This window comes from Photinus pyralis, unplaced genomic scaffold (genome assembly GCF_008802855.1).
Source record: "Photinus pyralis isolate 1611_PpyrPB1 unplaced genomic scaffold, Ppyr1.3 Ppyr1.4_LG3b, whole genome shotgun sequence".
In the NCBI taxonomy this organism is placed as follows: Eukaryota; Metazoa; Arthropoda; class Insecta; order Coleoptera; family Lampyridae; genus Photinus; species Photinus pyralis.
Genome location: NW_022170510.1, coordinates 6,161,131 through 6,186,904, shown reverse-complemented (window position 1 = coordinate 6,186,904; position 25,774 = coordinate 6,161,131). Strand labels below are relative to the sequence as shown.

The 25,774-nt window shown below is 34.8% G+C and overlaps 2 protein-coding genes and 1 long non-coding RNA gene across 5 annotated transcripts in view; 2 read left to right on the top strand and 1 right to left on the bottom strand.

The window, feature by feature from the left end:
• Positions 1–25,774, top strand: part of LOC116167179 (dopamine receptor 2) — a 76,251-nt gene that overhangs the window by 19,938 nt on the left and 30,539 nt on the right. The window lies entirely within an intron of this gene.
• On the bottom strand, positions 6,723–8,307 carry LOC116167181. Of its 3 annotated transcripts, none has more exons than XR_004144474.1 (4): positions 7,958–8,307; positions 7,694–7,910; positions 7,109–7,339; positions 6,723–7,057 (listed from the first exon to the last, which is right to left on the bottom strand). It is a non-coding gene; the product is annotated as an uncharacterized LOC116167181 (long non-coding RNA). The 3 variants fall into 3 exon arrangements; XR_004144475.1 differs by having other exon boundaries at positions 7,109–7,910; positions 7,958–8,055; positions 8,097–8,307; XR_004144473.1 differs by having other exon boundaries at positions 7,109–7,910.
• On the top strand, positions 11,381–12,286 carry LOC116167180 (Golgi-associated plant pathogenesis-related protein 1-like). Its single transcript, XM_031482437.1, has 3 exons — positions 11,381–11,530; positions 11,582–11,676; positions 11,837–12,286. Exons 1-3 carry the CDS (start codon positions 11,479–11,481, stop codon positions 12,197–12,199), a joined length of 510 nt encoding a protein of 169 aa, XP_031338297.1. The 5' UTR covers positions 11,381–11,478; the 3' UTR covers positions 12,200–12,286.

Here is a 25,774-nt window from a genome sequence, read left to right as displayed (position 1 = left end):
GCTCGCGTGAAGCTGCTTTTGAAAAAAATCGCTTAGGCATCCTGAGATCTCCGTTAAAATTTCGCACTAGCGCAATCTCGTGGTTTCGGGTTGATTTTAACTTTTTTAATTTCACTTCAGTGGAAGCTTTTGTATTTTTTATGTCGTCCTCAAGTGCTAAGTAGCGATTATTTTAGTAAATTTAAAAGAAAATCGATATTCAGAATGTGTGCCTTATTTCGTATATCGTATAAGCGTCCCTCTCTCTTCAGTCAACAATCCTTATGATTGGCCTGTGGGCTGTGGCAGTTCTCCATCCTTCCCGATGTTCAGCTAGCCTTTTCAGGGCAAAGTAGGAAGTACAGCCCATATATCTACCATTAGCAGTATTTGTGCCTTCTACGGCACCTTCAAGTAATGTCTTTAGCGAGCGTCCGTGTCTTAGAATCTGTCGAATCCAGGGCTCCCTTCTCTTTTTCAGAGTACCTATTCCACAGACAAGGCCTATCTTCTCCAACCCCCCTCAACACCTGTTCACTTCTCACTGTATTCACCCAAGGAATCTTTAAAATTTTTTGGTAACTCCACATTTCTAGCGCCTTTAACTCTTTTTTGGTCGGTCTTTCCAAGTGTCCAAGTCCACTTCCATACAACAAAACGCTCCATAAAGGTTTTTATCAAAAGTTTCCTAAGGGCCAAGTCAGTATTGTTTGAGGTAAATAGTTTCGGTTTTTATTTATCAATCAAAATATCTTCTATACCTCTTTCCATTTTTTCTATTCAAACTCTCATTTCCGGCTGAACCGATTGGAAACAAATTTGGTACACATATTCACATAAAAGAAAGGGCTGAAACGCTTTTGGGCGCAGGTCAGCCACAACAAATTTTTTAATAGCCGACGGTAGTTCTCCCGTCTCATATACTTGTACAAACCAGATGAAACGGATGGACCATTGTCCTTTATCCCCTGTTGCTTTGATCAGTTCCGCTGGCAATCCGTCTACGTCTGGAGCCTTTTATTGTTCATCTGTTTAATAATAATATTAATAAACCTTATTTAATGTTTCGTAGAACAGTCTACATACATTAGTCAATACAAAAGCAAAATAAAAATATTACAAATGTAAGAACAAACAAAAATTATAACAACTATACTTAATTGTCACGAAAAGAACTCTGTACTGAAAAATTCCTCATACGAGTAAAACGCTTTATCAATAAGAAATGCTTTAGTTCTTGATTTGAATAAATTAAAAGGTAAAGTCTTAATATTGTGAGGAATATAATTATACATTTTTATATTGATATAATCAAAACTGTTTTGCGTCTTACTTAAACGGCAAAAAGACAAATGCATTTAATTTGTTGCGGGTGTCATAATTATGAACATCGCAATTTTTAACAAAATAATGTTCATTGTTTAAGAGTTTGATCAAATTCGTGTCAAAAAATGCAATCGCCCGTTTCCACCGCGTCCACTTTTCATTCTCTTTCCAGCTCTTCTCCACTAAACTCTCTTTCTCCATAAACAATTTCTATATACTGCATCTATTTCTTGGCTTTATCTTCATATGAAATCAAACCATCATCATCATATAAGCCATTGCATTACTTTTTCCATAAAAACTGCTTAATTGTTTTGTATGCCTTCTCGAATTTTTCCTCCTTCATTAAGACATCCACTTCCTTACAACGATCTTCCAAATACTGTTTCTTTCTCTGATTTGCTTCCCTGTTTGTTTCGTTCCTTATTGTTCTGTACTTCCTCCTTCATTCCTCTGTATGGTCTTGTTACAATTTCCTTTTCTTCTTCATTTTCTCAATAATTTCCTCAGTTATCCACTCTCTTCTAGTATGTGCTTTCTGTCGACTTATTTGTTTCTGCGCTGTGTACCATACTAGTTTTCAAATTCACCCATCTTTCTTCTATATCCTTTATTCCTGTGATCGCATGTATGTTTGACTTTTCGCCTTATGCCACTCTTACTTCCTCAGATGTTAACCTCTCTAACCACCATTTGTTGCTTATCTTTCCCTGTCAGTCTTTTGAATGTGAGGTAAAATATATCTAGCACTAAATTATGGTCATTGTCCACATCTGGATCTGTATAAGTTCTGTAGTTTTTTATTGGGTCTCTAATTCTTTGCTTGACTTTAATATAGTCGATTTGGTACCTTCGGCTATCACCTGGTGTATCCAGGTGTACCGCCTCCGAGGATGATGATGGTGCTGCGTGCAAAATTCCAGCTGTCGATCTGCTCTTTCATTCCTTTCGTGAAGCCCAAAAGGCCCGCACTACAATCCCATCTTTCCCTTCTCCTTTTCAATCTGGAAGTGATTTGAAATATTGTGAGATTTTTGTATAAGTTCTCTGATTTAGGAATCTTACCCAAAAGTACTTGTATCTGCTACGTCATTATAATATTCGTTAAAGAAATCCGCACCCCTTCCATTTCTTCATTATTATTCCCGTTCGGTTCCATTTTCTGCAAAGAAAATTTTTTGAAACGCCCTATACTTTAGAAACAACACCTTTTTTTTTTCTATTCTATTGTATAATTAATCTGTTTCTTTACTGCTACTATTAACTACCGTTTTATATTCCAATCTTCAGTTTAAATGTATGAATTACTTATTAATTTGCGACTTTCGCCTGAGCACACGCACAATCAGTTGCTAAATCCATGAGACCCAATAATTAGTGCAGTTAATTAAGGAACAAAATAATAGTTGAAAACTCAAAGTGGGTATCTCATTGGGGACGGACGGACGGTGTTGAAAGCCTTCCGGTAATCTCAAGTGGAGAAACGGTTGCACCATGGATTGGCACGAGCTCAGCAACAAAATGGCGACGGTCACTTCCAGATTACCTAAAACAAAATATGACCTACGGCCCTGGCGGTCATTTTCCTTAAATAATAACGGTTGGCTAGTGAAGCGGCAAAACGGTGCAAACCTAAGTAAAAGGAACGGTACGTTAAGCTTATAAAATAAAGCTAAGCGGAATGGTGGCACAAGTTATAGGTCAAAATTAATACGGTAATAAAATAAAAACGCTACAGATTGACTTACGGTAAAAACAAAAGGATTTCGGTTGATTTAAATTCGAAATGGTGCGGTTTCGCAAATAAAATTAGAACAATAAATGACTTACTTCCAAAATTGAGCGTTTATCTTATATTTACCTTATAAAGAAAACCCAATTTAGTAGAAGTGGAGCAGGGAAATTCTAGCTTCACGCTGTCTTCGCTCTGAATACTGTGCATATTAATTCGGTTTTTAATTAATTTCGCGGCTCCTGTCTGTGCTAAAGTTCCAGGACATATGGCAATCGCTTCCGTAATTAAGCGCGCAAAATTTGACACCAAAATGGCCCTTCTAATGTCAAAGACCAGGGATGAATCTGGACGAGCACAGTACACATATGACATATGACGATAACACAAACGGAGAAGATTTTGATTAGCTGACTAGATATGTTACTGGAAAATAGCTTCTCTTTTGTATCTACGAAATGCTAAACTTCGCCTTACAATTAATAATCAAGGAATACTTATACGAGATTCCTTGAGTCAAATGCATGAGATTGTATACCGAATAAACAAATAGCAGATTGAGGGCTAATTGCACCGTCAAAATTAAGTATCCCTTAAAGTTAGGCATAACTTACATGCCATAGCAGCGATTGTCTTAATAATCGTTGCCATAGACTTTAAGCAAGGCTTAATTTTGTTGGTGCAACTGGGGCTGAATGTCACAGTGCAAATGCTGAAGTCACAAACACTTCCTACAGTTCATGTATCATCATCAAATCCTTTGAGAAAGTAAAATTAAGCTTCTGAATCGTCCGATAACTAAAGAAAAGCCTTTAAGCGAAAATTAAATCTAATAAAACAACTCTTTTAAATCTCATTAGTTTAATACCCAGTTGCACCAACAAAATTAAGCCTTGCTTAAAGTTAAGTCGAACCTAAGATCTATGGCAACAATTATTAAGACAATCGTTGCCATGGAATTTAAGTTACGCTTAACTTTAAGCGATACTTAATTTTGTCGGTGCAACTGGCCATTAGAGTGTTTAATTGTCATATAATAACAGAATAGGTCGGTGATAATAGGGATAAAAAGGAGCAATTATTTCTTTCCATGAATAGAAAGATCAAGGAGATTGGCAGGAAGAGTCCGCTGAAATATCGGAACTAAAAAATAATAAAAAGAACACTCTAAAAACCCTAAACTGGAAAAAATACCTACTTGCTCTTGGAATTATAAAAGATATAGGTATGATTTTTAATACTTAATTTATATCAAATCCGTTACAGCGAATGCTTAACCATTAATAGTAAAATGGAGAAATTAGGTCCATGAACTTAGATCTGTCATAATAAATTGAGAGAAATTATGTGAACTATAGTCGTAATGACGTGTAAGGTTAAAAGAAGGCAACTTTACAGCTTTGTTTATCTCATTAATAAATAAAGACCCTTGGGCCCCAATTTCTATTTACGTTATTTCATATTGGATGTCTCGGTCTGGTATTAGCTAAATGCTGACAGAAAATGACCGCCGTCCTTTTATTACTTATTGAAGACGATACTCACTGGCCGAAGAGCGAACCCAATTACTTCGTGTATTATTTATGTCGCAGAGCGCAACAAGAGTTTCGTGCAAGCAATTTTGTCATGAATTGGCATTATCCAAAATTAAAAAAAGGGGTTTGATTGCGTGATAAAGGAAAAGAAACGCCGATATACCCTTACTAGAGACATTTCCAATACTATCAACGAACAAACATTTTGCTAGCCTAGAGGCAATTTTGCTGTGCAACTATTGGGTCGATTATATCAAAAATGACTGTAGCATCACAGAATGAGAACTCCCTTCAAATTTTTATACATATGGCCGGTGACATATTTCCTAATGTAAATGTGCATGCACTCGATTGCCTCTCCAGTTATTTATTTTTAAAGACGATTTGACCCTAATAAGGATTTCACATATGAATAGCCGCTTTGAGAGGGATTGTAATAAATTTACAACCAAAAGAAGTCGACAAATGCTAAAAATAACACAATCTTATGTTTGATTCAACTTATACAGAAAGGTTAGGGTAGTTCGGGGGTTCGTTATCTATTTAGTTTAGTAGTAATTAAAAGAAGTCGGTATAAAAGTGGTTGATGTTTTATCGACGGCTTAAAATTCTATGGTTGGTAGCGACGACGCTTTTCCGTCGCATTTATTCTCCTATATTTGTCCTTGTGCTTGTTTACATGTAAACAACACATAAAACTGGTTTTCAATCGGTGCCCTTGAAGAAAATTCTATCGAAGGTTCAATAACTTTCTCCTTTTTAATATTCCGAAGAGTTTGAGATTAAATTTTCCGAACTAACCGATAGTTACTTTGAAATAACACAGTTCTGGTTCGATTTAAGTTAAGTTCATATAATAATAATAAATAAATGCCTCTGTTGCATTACCTTCGCTAAGATAAGTAAAAAGAAATCAATTATGAGCAAAAATTTAAAGTCTAAGGTAAAGAAACCGAGTAGAGTTGGTCCTTTGGCGCGAAGTCTATTATAAAACCTGACTGATGTTATGTAGGTTCTAAAAGTCATCTTTAATTGATGTAAAAATGAAACTACAATAAAACCAAACAAATGCGTCTCAACAGTAAAACTGGTACGAACAGCGAACAGTATGCAAAATCAGTTGATCGCTGATGGTGACAGGTATAATTAATAAGTAGTCACTTCAAAAAACAAAATCATTTAACTCATCCCGAAGCTATTAATACGGTTTAAATGTATACAGGTTGTACCGTTACCTAAACGTTTTCAGGTTCTCATAAAAATTTCCATACCGACATAGTTTTTCAATACCTACTGAAAGAAAATATGATAGTTTCACCGGATGTGGATACCGACTTTTTGATTTTAAATAAAACATCCTGTATTTTTTATTGCATTTCAAAATCTACATGGAAATCTACGTTGTTTGATACCACTTGATACCACATCTCCCTATACCCAGCAGGTTTTCAAATTATTCGAGATTCTTCAAAATTTTTGACGTTTGACTCATTTTCTTTTAGCCTTCTACATATGATTCCGTTGATTTGAATTTCAAAAAGTCTTCCAAAATCTACAATACTGACTTGATGCTACACGAGAGTGATTTAAATTTTAATCGTAAGATGTTTTAAAACTAATGATCAATTCTAAAAACTTCAAACCTTAGAAAGTTTTTTAAATACAACATGTTTTACTTTTTTGCATTTTCACATACCGAAAAAAATTCTATATCGATCAATTATTACATGCTGTTATGTTTTCCGTTTTATTTTAGATTTTCTGAATGCAACACAAATACAATTCCATTTCAACAATTAATACAGTGACGGTGGCACGTTTTCACTGAATTGTCCTGGAACATTACCAGCTGGGTCATAGTAGCAGGCCACGTACACTCTATTAGTAGACGACTTTGCTACACCAACACCCAAATTCCGACTACTTTTCCAAATTAATTGCGTAAAATGATAAGTACCCTCTATGCCATCATTGGTATTGTAATTGTACTTTTGGCTTTCATTGTACCAAACGTGTACTGCTTCTATTGCTATCTCGTCATTCGTTTGTGTAGAGACAGAACTCCAAAACAGGTTTTCGCCATAAGGGGTTTCTGGACGGTGATAAAACGAATTTGTTTGTGCAAGATTGTTGGCCCAGTCCATTGCCAAGTTGTTCAGCTAGTAAGAGAAAATTTGATTACACTTTGATACTGTACTGCGAATACGATTCAGATTATTTAATCTGCAACTGCATTGTATTAAAATTTCAGACATTGTTTGGAGTCAAACACGGTTTTGTTTTAATAATTGCTAGAAATCCCTAGAATATCCAAAAAATATCATGTCTAAAATTGCATAATTAGGACAGGAGTAGTAATACTATTAAAAATTAAAAAAACAAATTATACCTTTCTGTCCAAGATTAAGGGAGGTACTCCATGTCGTGTTCTGTATTTGTTGTGAGTTTTCAAAACGTTAGCCTTAAGTGTACCCGGCTTCTAAAACTTTTACACAGTTGATAGTATAGTTTTGCGATATAAACATGTCCCACTTACCTGCAACTAAATTGGCAGCTACAAGGAACAGTAACACCAATCCTGCTTTCATGTTTAATTTTTGAAGTCTGAATGACCAGTCACAATTAGTACTCTTTTATACAGTGTTATCACTTCTTTAACGATTGTACTGCTCGTAAATATGACAGATATTATTTTTTTATGTCTCAGGAATACTCGATGAGCAACATTAACTACCTATGGTTGGTGCAATTTGCAAACTAATTGCGCCTGTAATTATACTTATATGAGACACCATATGTGTGAAATTTTCCCATATTAAATAACATTCCAATTAGAAGAAATATTAATTTGAACTCGCATCGAGTGAATATAGCTAATTAATTCCTTTGCATCCCTAGGAAAACGCGGTAGCATTAAGCTAAGGGAAATTCTTAATACGCATAGTGTTTTATAACCCTTTTTAAATCAGTTAATTTTTGTTAAATTTCTTGTGAATGTTTGGTGTGCGAGAAGCAATTTGGATTCAAATTTCGTGTTTTAAGCAAACTTCGGTAATACAGTATTACCGTGAGCTGTGACGTTAGCCGATGATCATATTGAAATATGAATTTGGGTACCTACTTCACTGCTGTCCCACGATAGAGAACCTTAATAGTGTTCAAAAAACGTACAGCAGAGTGTCGTCGGAGAATTCGCGAAGCTCAAAGAGAGTCGTGACGAGAGTATGTCTGTACCATCACACCGGATGCTACCAGCGGATAGGTCTGGAAGCAGATTCCTGCTGTTTCCCTGATACCCAGCATTTCTCCGTGGGACAGACGGGGAGGTGACAAATGACCTACGGGAAATAACTAATAATATATCGCTGATCATGTTTACACACACTGTTCTCGAAAAGCGGAAACCAAAGCCGATCAGGAGACAGCACATTCCCCGGGATGCGATGTATCCGTAACGAAATGCTCCGTCACTGTGGCGAACCACTAAAACAAAGTATATTAAAATTCTTTAACTCCTGCTGGACCCCTCCGAAATGAAACAAGGTGTCGTGATTAAAAAAATTAAAACAGGTACCAGGTGGGGAGATTTTCGCCCCAGTGTTTTTTTTTGCATATTCAATACAAAATTAATTTAAAATTAATGTAAAAACTCTACAATTTTGCTAGTTTTTGATGAAACTGATGTCACCATTAAAGAAATGTACTTTCAAAACTTTCTGTAGTCTTTTCACTCTGCTACCAAGGGCCAAATAAAAGCTTCGATAAGGAGGTATTACGATTTATATACGCCTTAATTACCTTTTAGATGATATGACAGTGTCATTAGGGTAATTGTTTCAATTATTATTTCAGGTATCAGTATACTTGTACTTTTTCGGAAATGTATAGATACAATAGGAAGGTAATGAGAAGATTAGTTGTTTCCGCTAATGATCGATTGAATGGATAGAAACTAATTAAGCCCAAATGCAAAACTGTTTAGACAACCCGAAAGTGTAATTTCCATAACATCAGTAATTAAATTAAATAATTGTGATCAATAATTATAGTACCTACAAACTACCGACACCAAATTAGATTACGCTCAGTTTTTTTATAATAATATCATTATTTGTAAAAATATAACTTACATGGCATCTTACCTAACTATGTCCGATCGTTCCTGGAAGATCGAAGGTTCATCGTAGAATCCGAGACATCTACTCTAAAGAACATATTATACAGAGTGGCTAATAAAGATGGAACCAAAGCACTGGTGTGAAAACGGTTGGAGATATCAGTTTGAAAGTTTTCGGACTTAAAGCATGAAAAGAAAATTTTTGTCCCGTATGGTTTTTTGACACGGAGATTTTGCTTTTTTTAAATGGCTATATAGGTCTTACAACACATAGTTGGAAAGATTATTTTACTTTCATTACGAATATACTATAGGAATAGATCCTTGTTCTGGCCCGGGGAGCTAAAAGGAATAAAACACTTGATAGGGATAGAACATAAACAATAGTTGACGTCACAAATGTATGGTGATCTAATTAAATGATTTCAATAATGTTATATTGGAAATACGTTTATTTGGAGTAAAACATGTATTACGGACATAATATATTTGGTTAGTGCTTCATACGAATCAAGTAGCACCTTTTTTTATGACATAACTCCATCAATATATTTGACAGGCAGTTTTAGGGCATAATGAGAGGGCATAATGGATTGTCATCTCATTATGCCCTCTGCCCTCGGGCGTCATAGACTGCTTTATATATCTCATATGACAGATATAATTGGCATATAATAGGCAAATGAAAAATAATAATCATTACATTTGTATATTGGAAATGCATTATTTGGAACGATGAAAAATAAAATGTTGTATGCACCTCAGGCATTACTCGATATTTAACCCTCGGGCGACTTACAATCCGTCGGGCCAGAAGCCCTCGGGCTCTGTCGCCCTCGGCATAAATATCGCCTTAATGCCCTTGATACATAAAGAACTAAAACGAAACTGGAAACAAACACGTGCACAACTACATAACTTCATAACCTAACTCATACACACCACGTTTTACATACACGATGTTGCCAAACTTTTTCTTTTCAAACAAGTACATTTTATTGTTATTCACACGCCCCCTCAATAAAATGGGTTCACGTATACAAAACAAAATAGTAATCAAAACAAGTAGGTAGAGTACAACCTCGTTAATCCGAATCGATTCGGACCACCGACCTTTCGGATTATCAAATTTTCGGATTATCGCGAAACTAGTGAAAATAATAAATGTGGACACAAGGATTAAGAAATAAACTTTATTCTTTTCAACAAAACATAAATTTAACAGACCAAGGACAGAAGTCAGTTAAATACTGCACGTAAAACAAAATTTAACTTTGTCCTTGTAAAAAAGCTTAAGTTAACATCCATATGTATTTATGAGTACAGTATGTACATACACAATTATGTACACATAAATCTTTCGGACCACGTACTCTGCTTCTGTGTACGTAAAAAAAAGTGTATGTGCATTTTGTAGGTTTTTGCACGGCCAATAACGTTTGCATTTGCAATTGCGAGAGAAAAAAATTTTTTTTCGGTGAAAAAGTAGAAACACTTTTTTTTGGGAACTTTGGGATAATAACGTCCGCAACATTTTTTATTCAATAAATTTTTTTGAAAAACTTATCGTTTTCGAGATAAATCGAATCCAAAAACTTTTTGAGTTTTCTCAAAATTGCCCCACGGTACTATCCCGGATTTTTGGAATTAAGCTTTTCTAAGGTAACAACGATTTATGCAAAAAAATTATAAGGTATTTTTTTCCAAAAACGACAGTTTTTCGTGCCAAATTGACTGTACTATTAGTAGAAATAAGAAAAATATATAAGCACTATTTCCTTCATAGGACTTATTAATGTCATTGTATGTAATATAAAATATTTGAATTCCGTAAGTTACATATTAAAATTATTTACAGTGTTCATAAGAATTTTCTTGAAGATGCTATAAGATGAAAAAAAAACATAAAAAAGTCATCGTAATAGAAAAAACAGAATTAAAAAAGGATGGTGTTCTTTGCTTTTGTGATCAAAGGGAAAAGTAAAAATATTTTCCCCAAAGAATAACCTAACGAACTAAGCTAGCCTTGCATCTTTAGATTTACCTTTCTCGAGCGAATTACTTTATTCACAATTTCAAACGTTTAGACATGACAGGGACATGGTCAATTTCCATATTATAAAAAATATTTCACCCTTAAAAAATATAATATGAACAGGAGAATGAAAATCTAAAGGTAATTTGTGCAAAGATTGTGTACTGTGGGGATGTCTTTACCTACACCTAGAAGTTGACTTTAGCAAAGAAACGTTCAGAAATTCGTATTTCAATATCTTCGCAAATGCCTTGATTATCGACTAACGTCAAACTTCATGGCAAAGTTGAATTTGAATCCAAAATGCTTCTGGCAATTCAAACATTCAAAGATAATGTCATAAAAATTAACTGAATTAAAAATTGGTTATATAAACATGATGTTCAGAATTATTCATTAATTGTTACCACGTTTTCCCAGGGATGCAAAGAGTTCCGAATTAATTGGTTATACCCACTCGATGCAGACGTTTAAATTACTATTTTTTGCACCAATTTCGGCTAATCAGAGTGCTATCCACTATCAAAGGAAAATTTCATATATGTGCTGCCTCATTTACATGCATATAATTACACGCGCAATTAGTTCGCAAATATTATCAATCATAGGTAGTTACGGTTGCTAAAAATGTGCTTGATAAATAAAAAATGAATATCTGGCATATTTGCTAGGAATATTATCGTTAAAGAAGTGATAACACTCTGTATAAAAGAGTACCACTTCTGACGGTTCATTCAAACTTCAGAAGTTAAACATGCAAGCAGCATTGGTTTTACTGTTCCTTGTAGGTGCCAGTTTAGTGGCAGGTAAGTGGGACACTTTTATATCAAAAAAGTATATTAGCAAGTGTGTAAAAGTTTTAGGAGACCGACGACTTAATATTGCCGTTTTGAATGCTCACAATCGATACAGAGCGCAACATGGAGTACCTCCCTTAACCTTGGACAGTCGGGTATAATTACTTTTTTTTTTTAATTTTTAGTCAAAATTATTAGCAATCATTTAAAAAAACAGTGTCTGAAATTATGCAATGCAGTTACAGACTAAGTCATCTGAATTGTATTGGCATTACCTAGAGTACCAAAGTATAATCAAATTTTATGTTACTATAGCTGAACAATTTCGCCCAAGACTGGGCCAACCATCTTGCAGAAACAGACACGTTTTCTCACCGTCCAAACAACCCTTATGGCGAAAACCTGTTTTGGAGTTCTGTATACAAACAAACGAATCAAGACATAGCATTGACAGCAGTAGAAGTTTGGTACAATGAAAGTCAAAAGTACGATTACAATACAAACGATGGCATGGAGGGTACTTATCATTTTACTCAATTAATTTGGAAAAGTAGTCGGAAATTGGGTGTCGGTGTAGCAAAATCATCTAAAAATATAGTGTACGTGGCCTGCAATTATGACCCGATTGGTAATGTTCAAGGACAATTCATTGAAAATGTCCCACGGCCACTCAACTAGTTTGTTGAAATTGAATTGTTTTTCTTAGTTGTGGTATGTGTGCTTATTTATACTTTTCCCGGGAAATAAATACATATGTAATCTGAATTATTATTATTTTACAAATACTCCGCTTCACACGAAGTGCAGTGTTCCGTTTCCTTATTCCATATGTCCCTCTCTATATTGAATAAAGAAAATTTTATTGTCGAAGAGGCTAGTACGTTTTCTGATTCAAGAGGAAATTGGGTAAAATTTGGAACTCGCAAATATAAAAAAGTTAAACTTGGGTTTCATAAACATCGAAGGTCATTAAGAAAAGCGATGATATGTTTTATTTTCTTTTTATATTTCACGGAGTAGTTTTGGCAACTGAGCTTTCTATACTGCTTTTCCCAATTTACTTTACTTAATATCTTTCTGATCGAGTTTCTACAAAAAGACAAAGCTTCTCCGTGAAAACAACGCAAGCTGGTTAATAATACATCGCTAGTGTGTGAAAAACAAAAACGCGGGGTTACTCACCAATGGGAGGTTCTATGATGTCGACAATAAAGCTGAAATACGTTTCCTTAGTAAATTTATTCCGGCACTGCTATTTTTTGGCGAATAATCTTGGCACTAAGCTCATTTTCTGGTAGTCACTTTTATAATTCACTCAGCCCTTAACTACAGGACCATCATGCTTTTAAAATAACAAATGGGCTCATCCCGCCTTCATTTTTTATTTCTGATCCACAAAGTACATTAAAAATAAAAAACCCGTGTGTCCTCAATTTTTATTTGCGAGTAAAATAAACCCAAAATAAATTATTGAAAAGCTGTGTTTTTAGTCCGAATTTGAAACGCTTCAGACTAAATACGTCAGAAACCTACAACCAATCACGTAGAAGTGAGCTGGCAACCTTACGCGAGGGTCTGACGTTTGTCACATTTGACGTTTTGAGAGGGATGTTTAACTGCATCTAGCACGAAAGTGACAAGTGCCTGTGACAGATGACGCAAGTTATAAATGCTATTCTCCTGCAATATTGCCAAGTCGTTATGTCATCTGAATGGTTCTAGGAGCTGATTGGTCGGGCTTATTACGTCACAGAGCCCGCCACAATCATATCGTTTTGAATAAACCTTTAAAACAGCACATGTTCATTATTTTTTTGCTAATCTGCATATATTTTTAAATAAACTTTTACTGTCCAAAAAAATGTTTTATGGTTTCAGGTACACGCTTATTAAATTAGAATTGCGGAATTTAACTATACTGTAAACCCCCATTCTAGGGCTAATGGTTTTATACAAAGCGCAATAATTGCACGTACGTAGACCCTTTCAGAAGGCGAATAATGCTTTCTTTACATTTCTTACTTCAGGAGCCTTGATTGCCAATCCTTTGCTTATCATATTGACATTATCTTACGGATAATACATACACTCTTAACTAAATTTAACCTTTACAGAATCAAATCAAAATTCTACCCTACTGCAGTACAATTAATTTTGTGAACACGGTAGGCCATTATGCTTTAGATGAAAGACTACTGTAAATAAACTGCATATAATAGAAACCTTTTTGGTTCTATATAAAGTATGCACTGCTCCGCCAAAGGACCTACGTTTTGTAAAGGGTGTCAAAAAAGAAGTGAATAAAGAGTCAACCAAAAATCTTGATTAAATTTACCTCCTCTAACTTTAAATTATTATCGTGCCAGATTTCGTAAGGGATTTTAGAGAGATCTTTGAGAAATGGAATTCTCACCAGATCCCTTTTGTTCACATGGCCAAATCTACGATGACATGTTGTTGACCGCTCTGCATGCTAAACCAGTCTTCTGTCCAATGGTAAAATATTCACTTCTTCCATCCCCAGTATTTACAACGTATACTCGATCTTCACTCTGAAGATCAGCTCATCCAATATGCAAGACCACTCCTCTATCACCAGTGAATGTGACGTCCAAACCTTTATCTTTCAGTTTTAAAACCGACATCAAAGCACATTCAAGGTCTAGAACGTATAGTGTCTCGGACAACTTGATTTTTCTTCAGGTGTACGAATCATTACGATGCCCTTGCCATCTACCTGGGTTTCATCCCCATCTCCTATCTTGATGATGCCGCAGTAATCTTCATCCAGTTCGATAAAGTCTTCTTTTAATGGTGTTTAATTTAATTAATTTAATTCCCTTAAATCCTACTGAGCAATACGCTTTGGCTTTGTGGACTGAATGAACTTCGCTTATGGCACTATTTGTCGTACCTTTTTTTTTGCGTCGTTGTTGCCACAAGAACTCCAACTCTGGACAGTCACGAGATTTCTGTCCAAAATTTCCAGACGTATACCATTTATAATCTCGATGGTCACTTTTACTTTCTCCTTTCGATTTGTTTCCATGATTCTTCGGCATTTACCATGGTTCTCTTTGGATTTCTACACTGCTGACCTCGTTTGTTTTTGCCACCAGTCCATCTAATCTGGTTTGACGTTCCTCTTCCACCAACAATTTACTTATGATGTCATCACGACATAAACTTTCTTGATTTTCCAGTGTTCTAATGAAGATTTGTATTTATCTGTTGGGAGACCCCTTAGGAGCACGTTCTTCAAAGGTTATACCGCAACGTAGGATTTTGCGGTTGAGGTCAAGAATTCCACTAATAAATTCAACTTAGTTGTTCCCTCGCGATTCTCGAAATTCCGCTCCGTTGCCCGAATTGATCAACACCTGTGTTGCTTATCTCGCACGTGGCATTGATTATCGCAAAACCAATTAATTTTTGTTCGATAATAACTATTTAACTAACACGTGACCAGCTAAAACTATAACCATTAGATTAAATGTTTCATTATTTATGAGTTTTAAATTTAACATAAAAACTAAATACAAGAACTAGAATTAAATGAAGTAAACAATCACCCACTAAATTTAGAAACTAACATTCAAAATGACAATTCAACACACTTTTTCCTTTCTGTATCCATTTGAAAAAAGTCCCACGTCTTACGAAGTTATGCGAAATTTTAACACGTATTTTTTTACACTACTCGCTCTCATTGTTTCAACCTAGAGAAACGACGCCCCCATGTAATTTACACAACAATATTTATATTTGTACAATTTAAAACATATGCTCCTAACAGAGATTTTAACATATCTTTATGAACGGTGGGTTTAGAAATTTAAAACTGATTAATCAGTCAAATGTACATTTACAAAACTTTGCCTTTATGTACAAGAAATACATATATGGTTGTTAGTTCAAATGTACCTACGAGCCCAGACGTATAATAATTGGACCAAAAGAAATAGACATTACCTAATTTATCTTTTTGTTTTTTTTTATAATTATTGCAGCTGATAAAAGTATTAGACACTGTTGATGAATTGACAAAACAACATACATATCAAATATAAGCCTAATCGTATTCAGTAAATTTATAATCTTTATATACTCGTATATCATTTTTGTGTACGTTATGTTGTGACTGAACTCCTCCTGAACGGCTGGATGGATTTTCATGAAACTTTGTTGTGTCTCTATGTGTCTTCGGATAGTTTAAATTCCCGATCGGATTACAGGGTTTTAAAAACTTCTTTTTTCGTTGATGTCGCATTGTGCTACTTCGCGTACCGTGTCGATGTATATTTACCTACATTTTTACATTCTGTAAGCTGAGTTTTCGTTGTCATATATCCGTCATTACCGAGCGTACGAAGTCGCGGGGGAAAATCTAGTACTATAATTATACATTTTAATTCAGAAAATGGTGTTACACATTTGCTTTCGTCCAATACATGTGACTGGACATGCACTATGTAATTAAAAGGGCTTTTTTTGCTTATAAAAAAGGAATGTCTAGAGCTAATTGTCCAAATAATGACTAGATTTGACTGATAATCCCTTTTCTCTCTTTGGTTTTGAGGTAGTTTTATTTTAAATTGTAATTAATGGAAACATAAAGTTACCAATCGGCGCTCGACAGTAACGAATTTACAGGTCTTTTTTAATTTCCGTTACGTTCCTATTATAATTATTTAATTGAAAACTGTAAGACTTTCATCAGAGTTTAGGTTAACACAGTGCATATTTTCTGGATTTGGCACATATTTGGTCAACGTACAACCCCTAAATGAATTCCCAAAGGATGGTTGTAAGTGCCATTTAAGTGGTACTAGATTTGTGTGAATGTGAGCGAGCGTGGCTGTGTTTAATTTATGTGGAATGATAACCGTGTTTTTGTTTTAAACTTTCCTCGTTATTAATACATTTTATGGCTTTAGAGCGAACTTCGTTTACATACGATTTAATCCAGGACGAAATGAATTACGTTTTGTTGTTACACAGCATTACTTTTACAAGAATTTTCTTTGTAATTCTGGTACAGTTTGCAGAAAACCACGCCAACTTGTATATTACACCATAATTAAAATTAATAACACTTGTTACCTGGGGCTGTATTAACTAAACATCCTTAGTTCCATTAACTGTCGTGTTAACGTTACCGAAATTGTAACTACCTCGTTTATGAAACTTCATTTGTCACTTTTATCAGTCAATTTCGTAAACTAGAAGAATCAGAATGCAATTTGTACTTTGGCGTAAATTTCGCTTGACCATCTTTCGAAAATGTGACCATCACCATACGAATAAAATCCATAGCATAAATATAATAATAAATTGTTATATTTTCTAATGCAATGTAGATTGGTTTGGAATTAATACTAACACCATGCTAACATTTGAACGAAACAGAGTAGATGTGTATCAAGATGGATTCTGTAAATCTACTCTTCGCCAATGAAATGAACCTAAAAGAAAATTTAGATTCACTACCTGTAGGTAAATGCTGAATACTTCGTTCAATGTCTTACCTATCCGACGAGGTAATCTGAATATACCATCCTGTTGCTTGGATCCTTGGGGAATCCGATTAATTCTATACAAGATGTTTGGAAGTCTCGGCACATTAATCTGTTAAATTAAGTTTTATTAACACACTCCAATCATCTAATAAAATTAATTTATCAACGGGGAGTATAATGAATACATTTAATTTAATTCTAAAGGGGAGATAAACTCATTTTCTAACTACAGCAAAATGAAGCTATTCGTTATTTCCGCGAGCAATTGAAATCTGAACAGGTAAATTCTCCTTTTGTAAACAGCGGAATTAAGGCTGCAGTGTTTTAATTGCGCTCCACGTTCTCAACAACAGAAGAACGCTTAGCGAAAAGCCGGATGTGCACTCCTTTATTTTTTAACTGTTTCACGTACGAGTAAAATACACATTAATTTACAGACGTAGCAAAAAAATTTCAGAAATACATTTTCCTCAGCGACTAAAGTTTCTCAATAAAGATGGATTTCGAGGACCGCCATTTCCCAAAAGCAACGTTTAATTTTTTTCATAATACAGGTGCTTTAATACAACTAAATAGATAGGTGATTTGACATAAAGACCCAGTCAAGCAGACGGCCGGAGAAAGCAGCCAAAATAGCGGACTTTAGAATTTCCGATTCCCATTAATAAATGGGTTGTGTATTACAATAGGTATAGATCAAATAAAGATGGGTAATGAAATTAACACGTATGGCATAACCTAAAAATAAACGTATTAACAAGGAGGAATTATATGAAAATATTTTTACCTCAAGAGGATTACAGTCGTATCCTATTCGCGTGAAGACACTTAGATAATTAGTATAAACTATTTTAGCGTGATCATTTTCCAAATCAAAGCGACATTCTTGGCTATTCTCACGACAAAAGCGAAAATGAAAGTCATGTCAATGCCAATGGTACCAACTACCTACTCCCAAAACACTAAGAGCGCGTTCAGTCAGTTATACACAAGAAAATAAGTTATGATAAACTGGGATAACAGATTAATTATTATTTATGGGGCGGAACAATGTCATGAATTATTGCAAAGCTAGTACCTATCACCAACCTGATCTAATTTAATACGAAGACCTGAACGTTTAATTGCCTTTTTAAATAAAATCAAAATGATGTAAAATTGCGATTTGTAGCTTTGGTAAATCACGAGAGTATTCTTACTTTATTACTCGTAAAAAGCTTTTTGTTCAATTTATATCACAAAACTGCTAAAAGCTCCAAAATTATTGAAAGTATAAATGGAAATGTGTAATAATAATAATAATAATAATAATAATAATAATAATAATAATAATAATAATGCATTTATTTTCACGTCATAACAACTTAGAAACAAAGACTGAGAGTGTAATAAGGAGACAAATGCATATACCTAAGCTGTATGGTGAAAATCACAGGGGATATTGGTTCAGGCGTTGCAAATAAATGCAAGTTTTGATCTACCACCAATTCCCTGAAAAAAATAAGTGAAAGATTGTTCATCGTGCAAAACTGAATTTGTAAACATTTTGCCAATTAACTTAAATTATGGTGTCAGATGATAATTGGATGAAGGATGTCGGTGCAGCGATGTAAAGATTAATTAGTGATATAACAGGTGGTTATAGTGAAAAGTGTACCTACATATTCTGGGTGAACCCAGACGTGGTAATGTTTGTACGTTTTAATTATTTAAACTGACTGTCTAGCAGATTCTGGCGCATTCTTTTCTTGAAGGTACACAGTGGTAGTGATTTCAGTGGTTCCGAAATAGAGGAATAAATTTTATAAAAGTCATACCTACGTAAAGGATCGTCTAAACAAACTTGTACGATGTATCGGTGGCGTTATTCTCCCTCTAAATCGAATATTAAGATTATGAACGTCAGATCTGAACGTTATTTTATTATACAAGTATGGCGGGGATTTGTCTAGCATTATTTTGTGGTACAAGCATGCCGCATTTAAGAGTCTTCTGTTTGCCATATTGAGCCAAGATAAGTCTTTTACTTTATGTGACACGTGCTGGAACTTCTTTATTCCAAATATTAATCTAATGCAACAGTTCTGAATACGTTGTATTTTGGCCGAAATATTTTGTGTGATACCGGGGCCATAAACTTGGGAACAGTAGTTGAAGTGACTCAGCACTAAGGAATTACAAAGATTTGCTTTTAATGTTTGTGTAAGGTAGTGTCTGTGGGGAAAGATTAATTTAAGGTTGATGATTGCTCGTTGAATGAAATTCATTATTAGTTTCGTATACCTGAAGGTATTATCAACTACTACTCCCAAATTCTTGACTTCATCTGATATGATTATTTGTTGATCACCGATATATAACCTTGAGTGCTCCTTTAGCCTTTCAAGTTTATGTTTGTTGCCAAAAAGTATAGCCATCGATTTTGAGGGGTTGATTACTAATGAATGGTGTAAAGAGCCTGTAGCAAGTGCATTTAGATCACTTTGAATAAGATTTAAAGCTTCAGTGCTATTTTCACTATCAAACGAGTAGTACATTTGTAAATCATCGGCGTACATGTGAACTGAACATGTTTTTACGACGGAAGGTAGGTAGGACGAGTACAAATTGAACAGAAGCGGAGCAAGTATTGACCCTTGTGGGACACCTCTAGTTAGTTTTCGATAATGAGATGTCGAACCCATTAAATGCACGCATTGCGATCGATCTTTTAAATATGTTTGAATTAGAGCAGTTGCTATAATATGAATCAAATCCGACTGACTTTTTCGTCGGTTACAAGTTTCATAAGCTTTGCTGTTTTACAAGTTTCCATTATAAAGTTTGACTTCAATCCAATTTAAACAATTCCCTCAACTCAACCGACGCCTACTGGAACGAATGAATATTTCCACGTCTACAACGTGGATGCGATTGATTGAAAAATGAATTTTACAAGTTTAGCTTCACTTCAGTGTAAACAACGTCATTTATACACATTTTACAATTTTAACACTTCAAACTGTCAGCAAGTGATGCAAGATTGGTAACACGGGACTTACCCAATTAAACTAAAGCGAATTAAATTAATTAAAATACAGCGCGTATAAATTTAACGAAACCTCAGAAGAATAAGCTACTGGTTTTAGTTATGTTTAAAACATGTACCGATGAACACAATTTCGCAGCATCTTATACCAATGTTGCTAGTATATTCGAATTTGAGCTTCTAAAACTTTGATTACAGGTGCCCTATATCGCGCAATGGAAGCAAAAAAAAGGCACATTAACAGCATCTGTGCGAACCGCAAACGGAAAGTGATTTAATTAAAGGGCACTAGATTCTCATAAATTTCTAAGCTGAATTTAATTCCATAAACTAAACTAAGATTTCATCTTTCGCTGAATTATATCACGTTTAAAAACTGTTTACGTCATTTAAAGGAAGATAATTCAAATTGAACTCCAATTAATACCGATAATCGTGATTTCTACTCTTCGTTCCGTTCTCGAGCAAGCATTAAAAAACCTCTGACGCTGTCTTTCTTCTAAATTTGATGTTAATTTTACTTCTACAGCTTGTAACAATGTAACGAGCTGATTTTGCAAAATCACTTTGTCTCTTTCGGAGACAAAGTGCCATACTCCACTAGAGGGTTGAACTATTTACTACAAGGAGTGCAAACAGCATGTTCTTGTATAGTACAGAGCAATACAAATCAACATAAATTAATTGTGTTTCTACCTATGTATTCGTCGAACTTAAAGCAACATGTTTACCTTATAGGAAATATTATCGCAATTAAATTACATTGAAGCGTAATTACAAACTTAGTTTACGGATTTTGTACTTGATACTTCAGCATATTATTCTAATGATTGTCACTACAAGGTAGCAAGCGTTTCATTTTCACGCATTTCTTAAAATTGCAGAAAGTTAGAGAAGCTTATTGGTTATTTATAAACGTAAATAATTACGACACCTATAAATTCAAAACACATTTACTGGATGGCGGATGTGTAAGGATCGTTGTTGTTTGTAACTCATCGTCTGATTAAGTGGGCTGTTTATTCGTAATTCCATGATTGCTACAGAATGACTTGACGTCTGCTTATAAAATCAAAATTAAATGACTTCGGAGAAAAAGATAATACACCGTTCATTCAATGGCTTGTTGCAAAAGCAGAAGGAAAGTTGGAAGGTGCAAAATCCAAATCCAGTAAATATATATTATAAAGAATATGAAAGGTTGTTTTTGTGGATGAATAGGATGCATATTTCGAACACAGTCTTAAATGCATGGATAATGCTGGCATATATGAAGGAAATGTCACAGGTATTTAAGTCTTCTATCTTTTGGTACATTCATTTAAATCTTTAAACAATGCTGCGAGTAAGAAATGGCAGATTTGATAGAATATACCCTAAATTGCACGCCTTTGTGAAAGTTTCAAACAAAGGATAGGTACACGCCAAAGAAATCTTTTTCATTTGCAGAAATAGACCTGAGAGAGCAAAGAACATTTTGGTCAAATTTCAAAACTATACTGGAAATTATTCGGGGGCGAATTGTTCTACAACCTTTATATATCCTCCGCATATTGAATACAGACAATACGTGTATCCCTGGTTATTAAAAATTCCAACCTTTTTGTGTTAATTGCGAACAATTGTTGAGACAAATCTTCGTTTTCATGGTTGATAGACTCGTATTTACTTTCACAAGTTACTTTTGTAAGGGAAATGGTCAGTAGAGCCCAGTAAGCGACTTTGTTAAAGTGCACGCCATACAGCAATAAAAGTCAATCAAATTGGTATATTGGCAGTTTAATCTCACCATTGTCTTTTTTTGAGGGCATCAACCTCTTTGGCTATATATCCCCAATTAAGGCGCCCTCAAATCACTCGTAATACTCGCTTTACTATATGTGCCTCACTGCTAAATCAATGCCGAAATCGATGCAACTTTTGTTTTTCAAATGCAAAAATGTAAGGTTAATCCCCAAATAAAATACTAAGTGTTTAGTATCGGTGGTTTTGTAATTTTTAGCTTCCTAGCATGTGCTAGGTAGCTATTGCGATAGCCGTTTTTTGAACATTTCAAAATTTCATCAAATGTCGACGTTTTAGACCATTTTAAGTAACTTTTAAAGAATAAAATTTTTTTTCCGTCTGTATGTACGTACGTACGTTTGTTGGCAATTTTCTGAGAAAACGGCTCGACGGATTTTGTTGAAATTTTGTATATATGTTTTAGGCATACCGAACAGAAAAATAACGGGCCGGATTTTTGAAAAAAAATTTTGGAGCGCCGTAACGGCATCGAACTTTTTTTTTTCAAATAGCAACCTAAAATTTTTATTCTATTATTTGGAAGACCTTATTTTCCTGTGTACATCCTACAATAAATTGGGCCGGGTTATATTATCAAAAAACGGAGAAAAAAATTGTCAAAGTCAAAAAATTGTGTTGCATATGTGCAAAACGCAACGATCTTGTTTCTGAAGCAATTTAAAGTAGTTAGAGCGCCTAGGTAAAAGTAACAAGAAGTTGGTGAAAATTTGGTTACTTATTCTCTGAGAGACGCACTTTCCAATGGTCAAAAGAAAAAAGTGTTCCTATATACCGTTTCTGAGATATTTGACAGTAAAGACAGGGTATTTTAACATGGGCTCTTATGGACAGACTCAGTTTTTCTGAGCTAGAGAAGGTTTTTGTATCAAGACTTAAATGAGATGGGTCTCATTAGAAGCGAAATTTTGTGACGAATCTAAATTTGCACGGAAAAGTACATGTTCATGATGAAATAAGGAAGATATTTACCGCCGAAGCGGCGTCTGCTCTGACGCGGCGGCACGCTATGCAGCACGCGTTTCAATCTGATGACTTTTCCACTAGGTCTAGTATATAGCTGAGCTAGGACAATCTTTTCCTTCTTCTGCTGAGCACTTTTCTTCACAAAAGGCATGGTGTCTTTCAGAAAGAACACCAAAACCAGCGATATTTATCAAGGCCTGCACACGTCTTGTTGACACACTGATCGGATCGAAATCAAGATAGCGGCTGGGGATCTCTGGCGCCAACATCGAAAAACCAAATCCACTACACCGACTTCACGTAAAACGCCAAATTATTTAGTTTCCCGGCTTTTACATACGTCTCGCATACGTTTTGATTAAAAAGAAATACATTCGTTTAGGATTTACCGCTTACACTGTGAATATTTAGTCGCGGTGTGTCGTCAACATTTAGTGTGCAAAGGTTTGAAACAGGGTCGAAAAGTAGGGAGACTAGTCAAGTTGACTACTGTATATACCTTTTTAAAAATCATGTAAGACGTTTGCATTGTGCTGAGGTATAAAATACCACTCATACCGTATTTCTAATTATGTTTCCTTCATAACAACATTTTTTTGGGGACGTTTAACGTAAGTAATAGGTAGGCCGAGTACATCACTTGACTTCAGCCGAACGCGCTCTAACTACTTTAAACGAAATTTCTATGGTAAGTCCCTTTAATAAAAGCAAACAAAATTCATGCGCAAAAATCGTGTTGCGCATGCGCAGAAATGCAATTTTCTTATTTATGGAACAATTAAAACGAAATTTGGATGGTAGGTCCTCCTAATAAAAGAAAACAAAATGCGTGCGCAAAAATCGTGTTGCGCATGCGCAGAAATGCAACTTTCTTATTTATGGAACAATTTTAACGAAATTTAGATGGTAGGTCCTTTTAATAAAAGCTAACAAAATGCATGCGCAAAAAATAGTGTTGCGCATGTGCAACATCCAACTTTCTTATTTATGGAGCAATTTTAACGAAATTTGGATGGTAGGTCCCTCTAATAAAAGCAAACAAAATGCATGCGTAAAAAAACATATGTTGGCAATTTTTGGTTTCAGCTAGGAAACTATTCTGTCAAGAATTTGACACCTGGTTTTTCTATCGAGTGACGTAAAAAATCCAATATGGCGTCCATTTAAAATAAGGAAGTTGATGATCTCGGAAATCGCCATTTGAAAAAAAATTCTCTACCTTCATTGAATTTATCCCATTCAATCTTGCAACTTTTACTTGAAACCTTTTTCGATAGCTCTCTTTGCTACTAAAATATTTGAACTTTTTAAAAATGGCGTTTTTCACTTTTTTGAATTATCTACGAAAAGATTTATTTTTTAATACCGTATCGGGATATCCATTAGCATCAAAAACTACACAACTTTGCCAATTTAACCGAATCTGTAAGTATAATAATAACAAAGATAGCGATGTTATCCTCCTCAATTTGAAACACCCTGTATATGAATTTAGAAATGTTCTCTGGCGTATTAGAGCATATGTCATTTACGGCAATAGCACATAGAATGCAACTAAGAGTCGACCCCTGAGGAACCCCATTCTATGAAACCTTATCCTCGGAGAACTTATCATCAATTCTCACACAGAAACGCCTATTTGTTAAGAAGGACTTCACTAACATTGCTAAATTACCTCTCAGTTTATACTGGTACATTTCTTCTAATATGCAATACTTACCTCCAGGTCATATCACACGCACCCTTTATATTAAAGAAACTGCCCCCAGATGGTCTCCTTTGCGGAATGCTTCCTGTATGCAATGCTCCAGAAGAATTGTATGATCGTTGGTAGATCGGTGTTGTCTAAAACCAGCTTGGTATGGGATTAGGAAATTATTTCTCTCCAAATACTACTGTAATCGGTTATTGACTATCCTTTCCATAATTAATAATAAGCGTTTGCGGTTTCTTGTGGTTTGTTTGTCTGAGACCAGATTCCACCACGGAAGGGTGATTTCCAATTGCCGCAGATAATATAGCTTTCGTTTCAACAACTGGAAAATGAGCACTGTTATAGGTAGATTATTTGTAGTATTGTTCCATGTCAATCGCCCAATATTAGATTTGGGTTAGGTCAATAGCATAAAAGCTTCCAGATCGAGCATACTCTGTTCTTAAGAACTATGTCATTCCTCGCCCACCAATTTTCTAGGGTTCTCACTGATCTCCATAATGCACTGTGTGCATTAAAGTCACCCATGACAGCAAATGGCATAGGTAGCTGACTGATGATAATGTCAATATCCACCAGCTCCCAGTTCCCCTTGTGCAAGTAGACACTGCACACTCATTTTTTTCAAACTATTTTTCTTCCTCGTTCTTAGAATACATAATGAGAGTACCCCTTAAATTTCATGAACCAAGAACTAACTTTGGATGCATTATATTGGAAAAACTCCAGGTGTCATATTTGGCAAGGGTAGATTTTTTTCTCACCTCCGCGACATGGTGAAAATTTTAAAATTCTTTTAAAAAATCAGAAAAAACATTTAAACAATGCTAATAGACAGGCTATATGACCAAGTTCTGTGTAGAGAAATAACTTCGGCCAGAGAAACTGTTGCTAGTAACGTATAATCAAGAATAATAAATGGATGCTCTGTGTTATGAGATAACTGAGTTCTAAGAATGTAATGCGAACACTGAAGGGAAAAAATGCAATTTACTTTGTGCCGCTGTTTTACAAAGACAAGTTCATTTGTTAGGCTCTAAATTAAATATTGAATTTCCAATGTTATTAAATTTGAAATTAATATTTGCAAATTTAATTATACTTGGTGTGAAAGCATTTGTTTGAGAATTCATTAAGGACGTCCAGTAAAGAAGTTGATTGACTCGAAACGCAACTGCCATTGTCAACGTTTTCTCCATTTAATTCTGCTAATATGTGAGAAA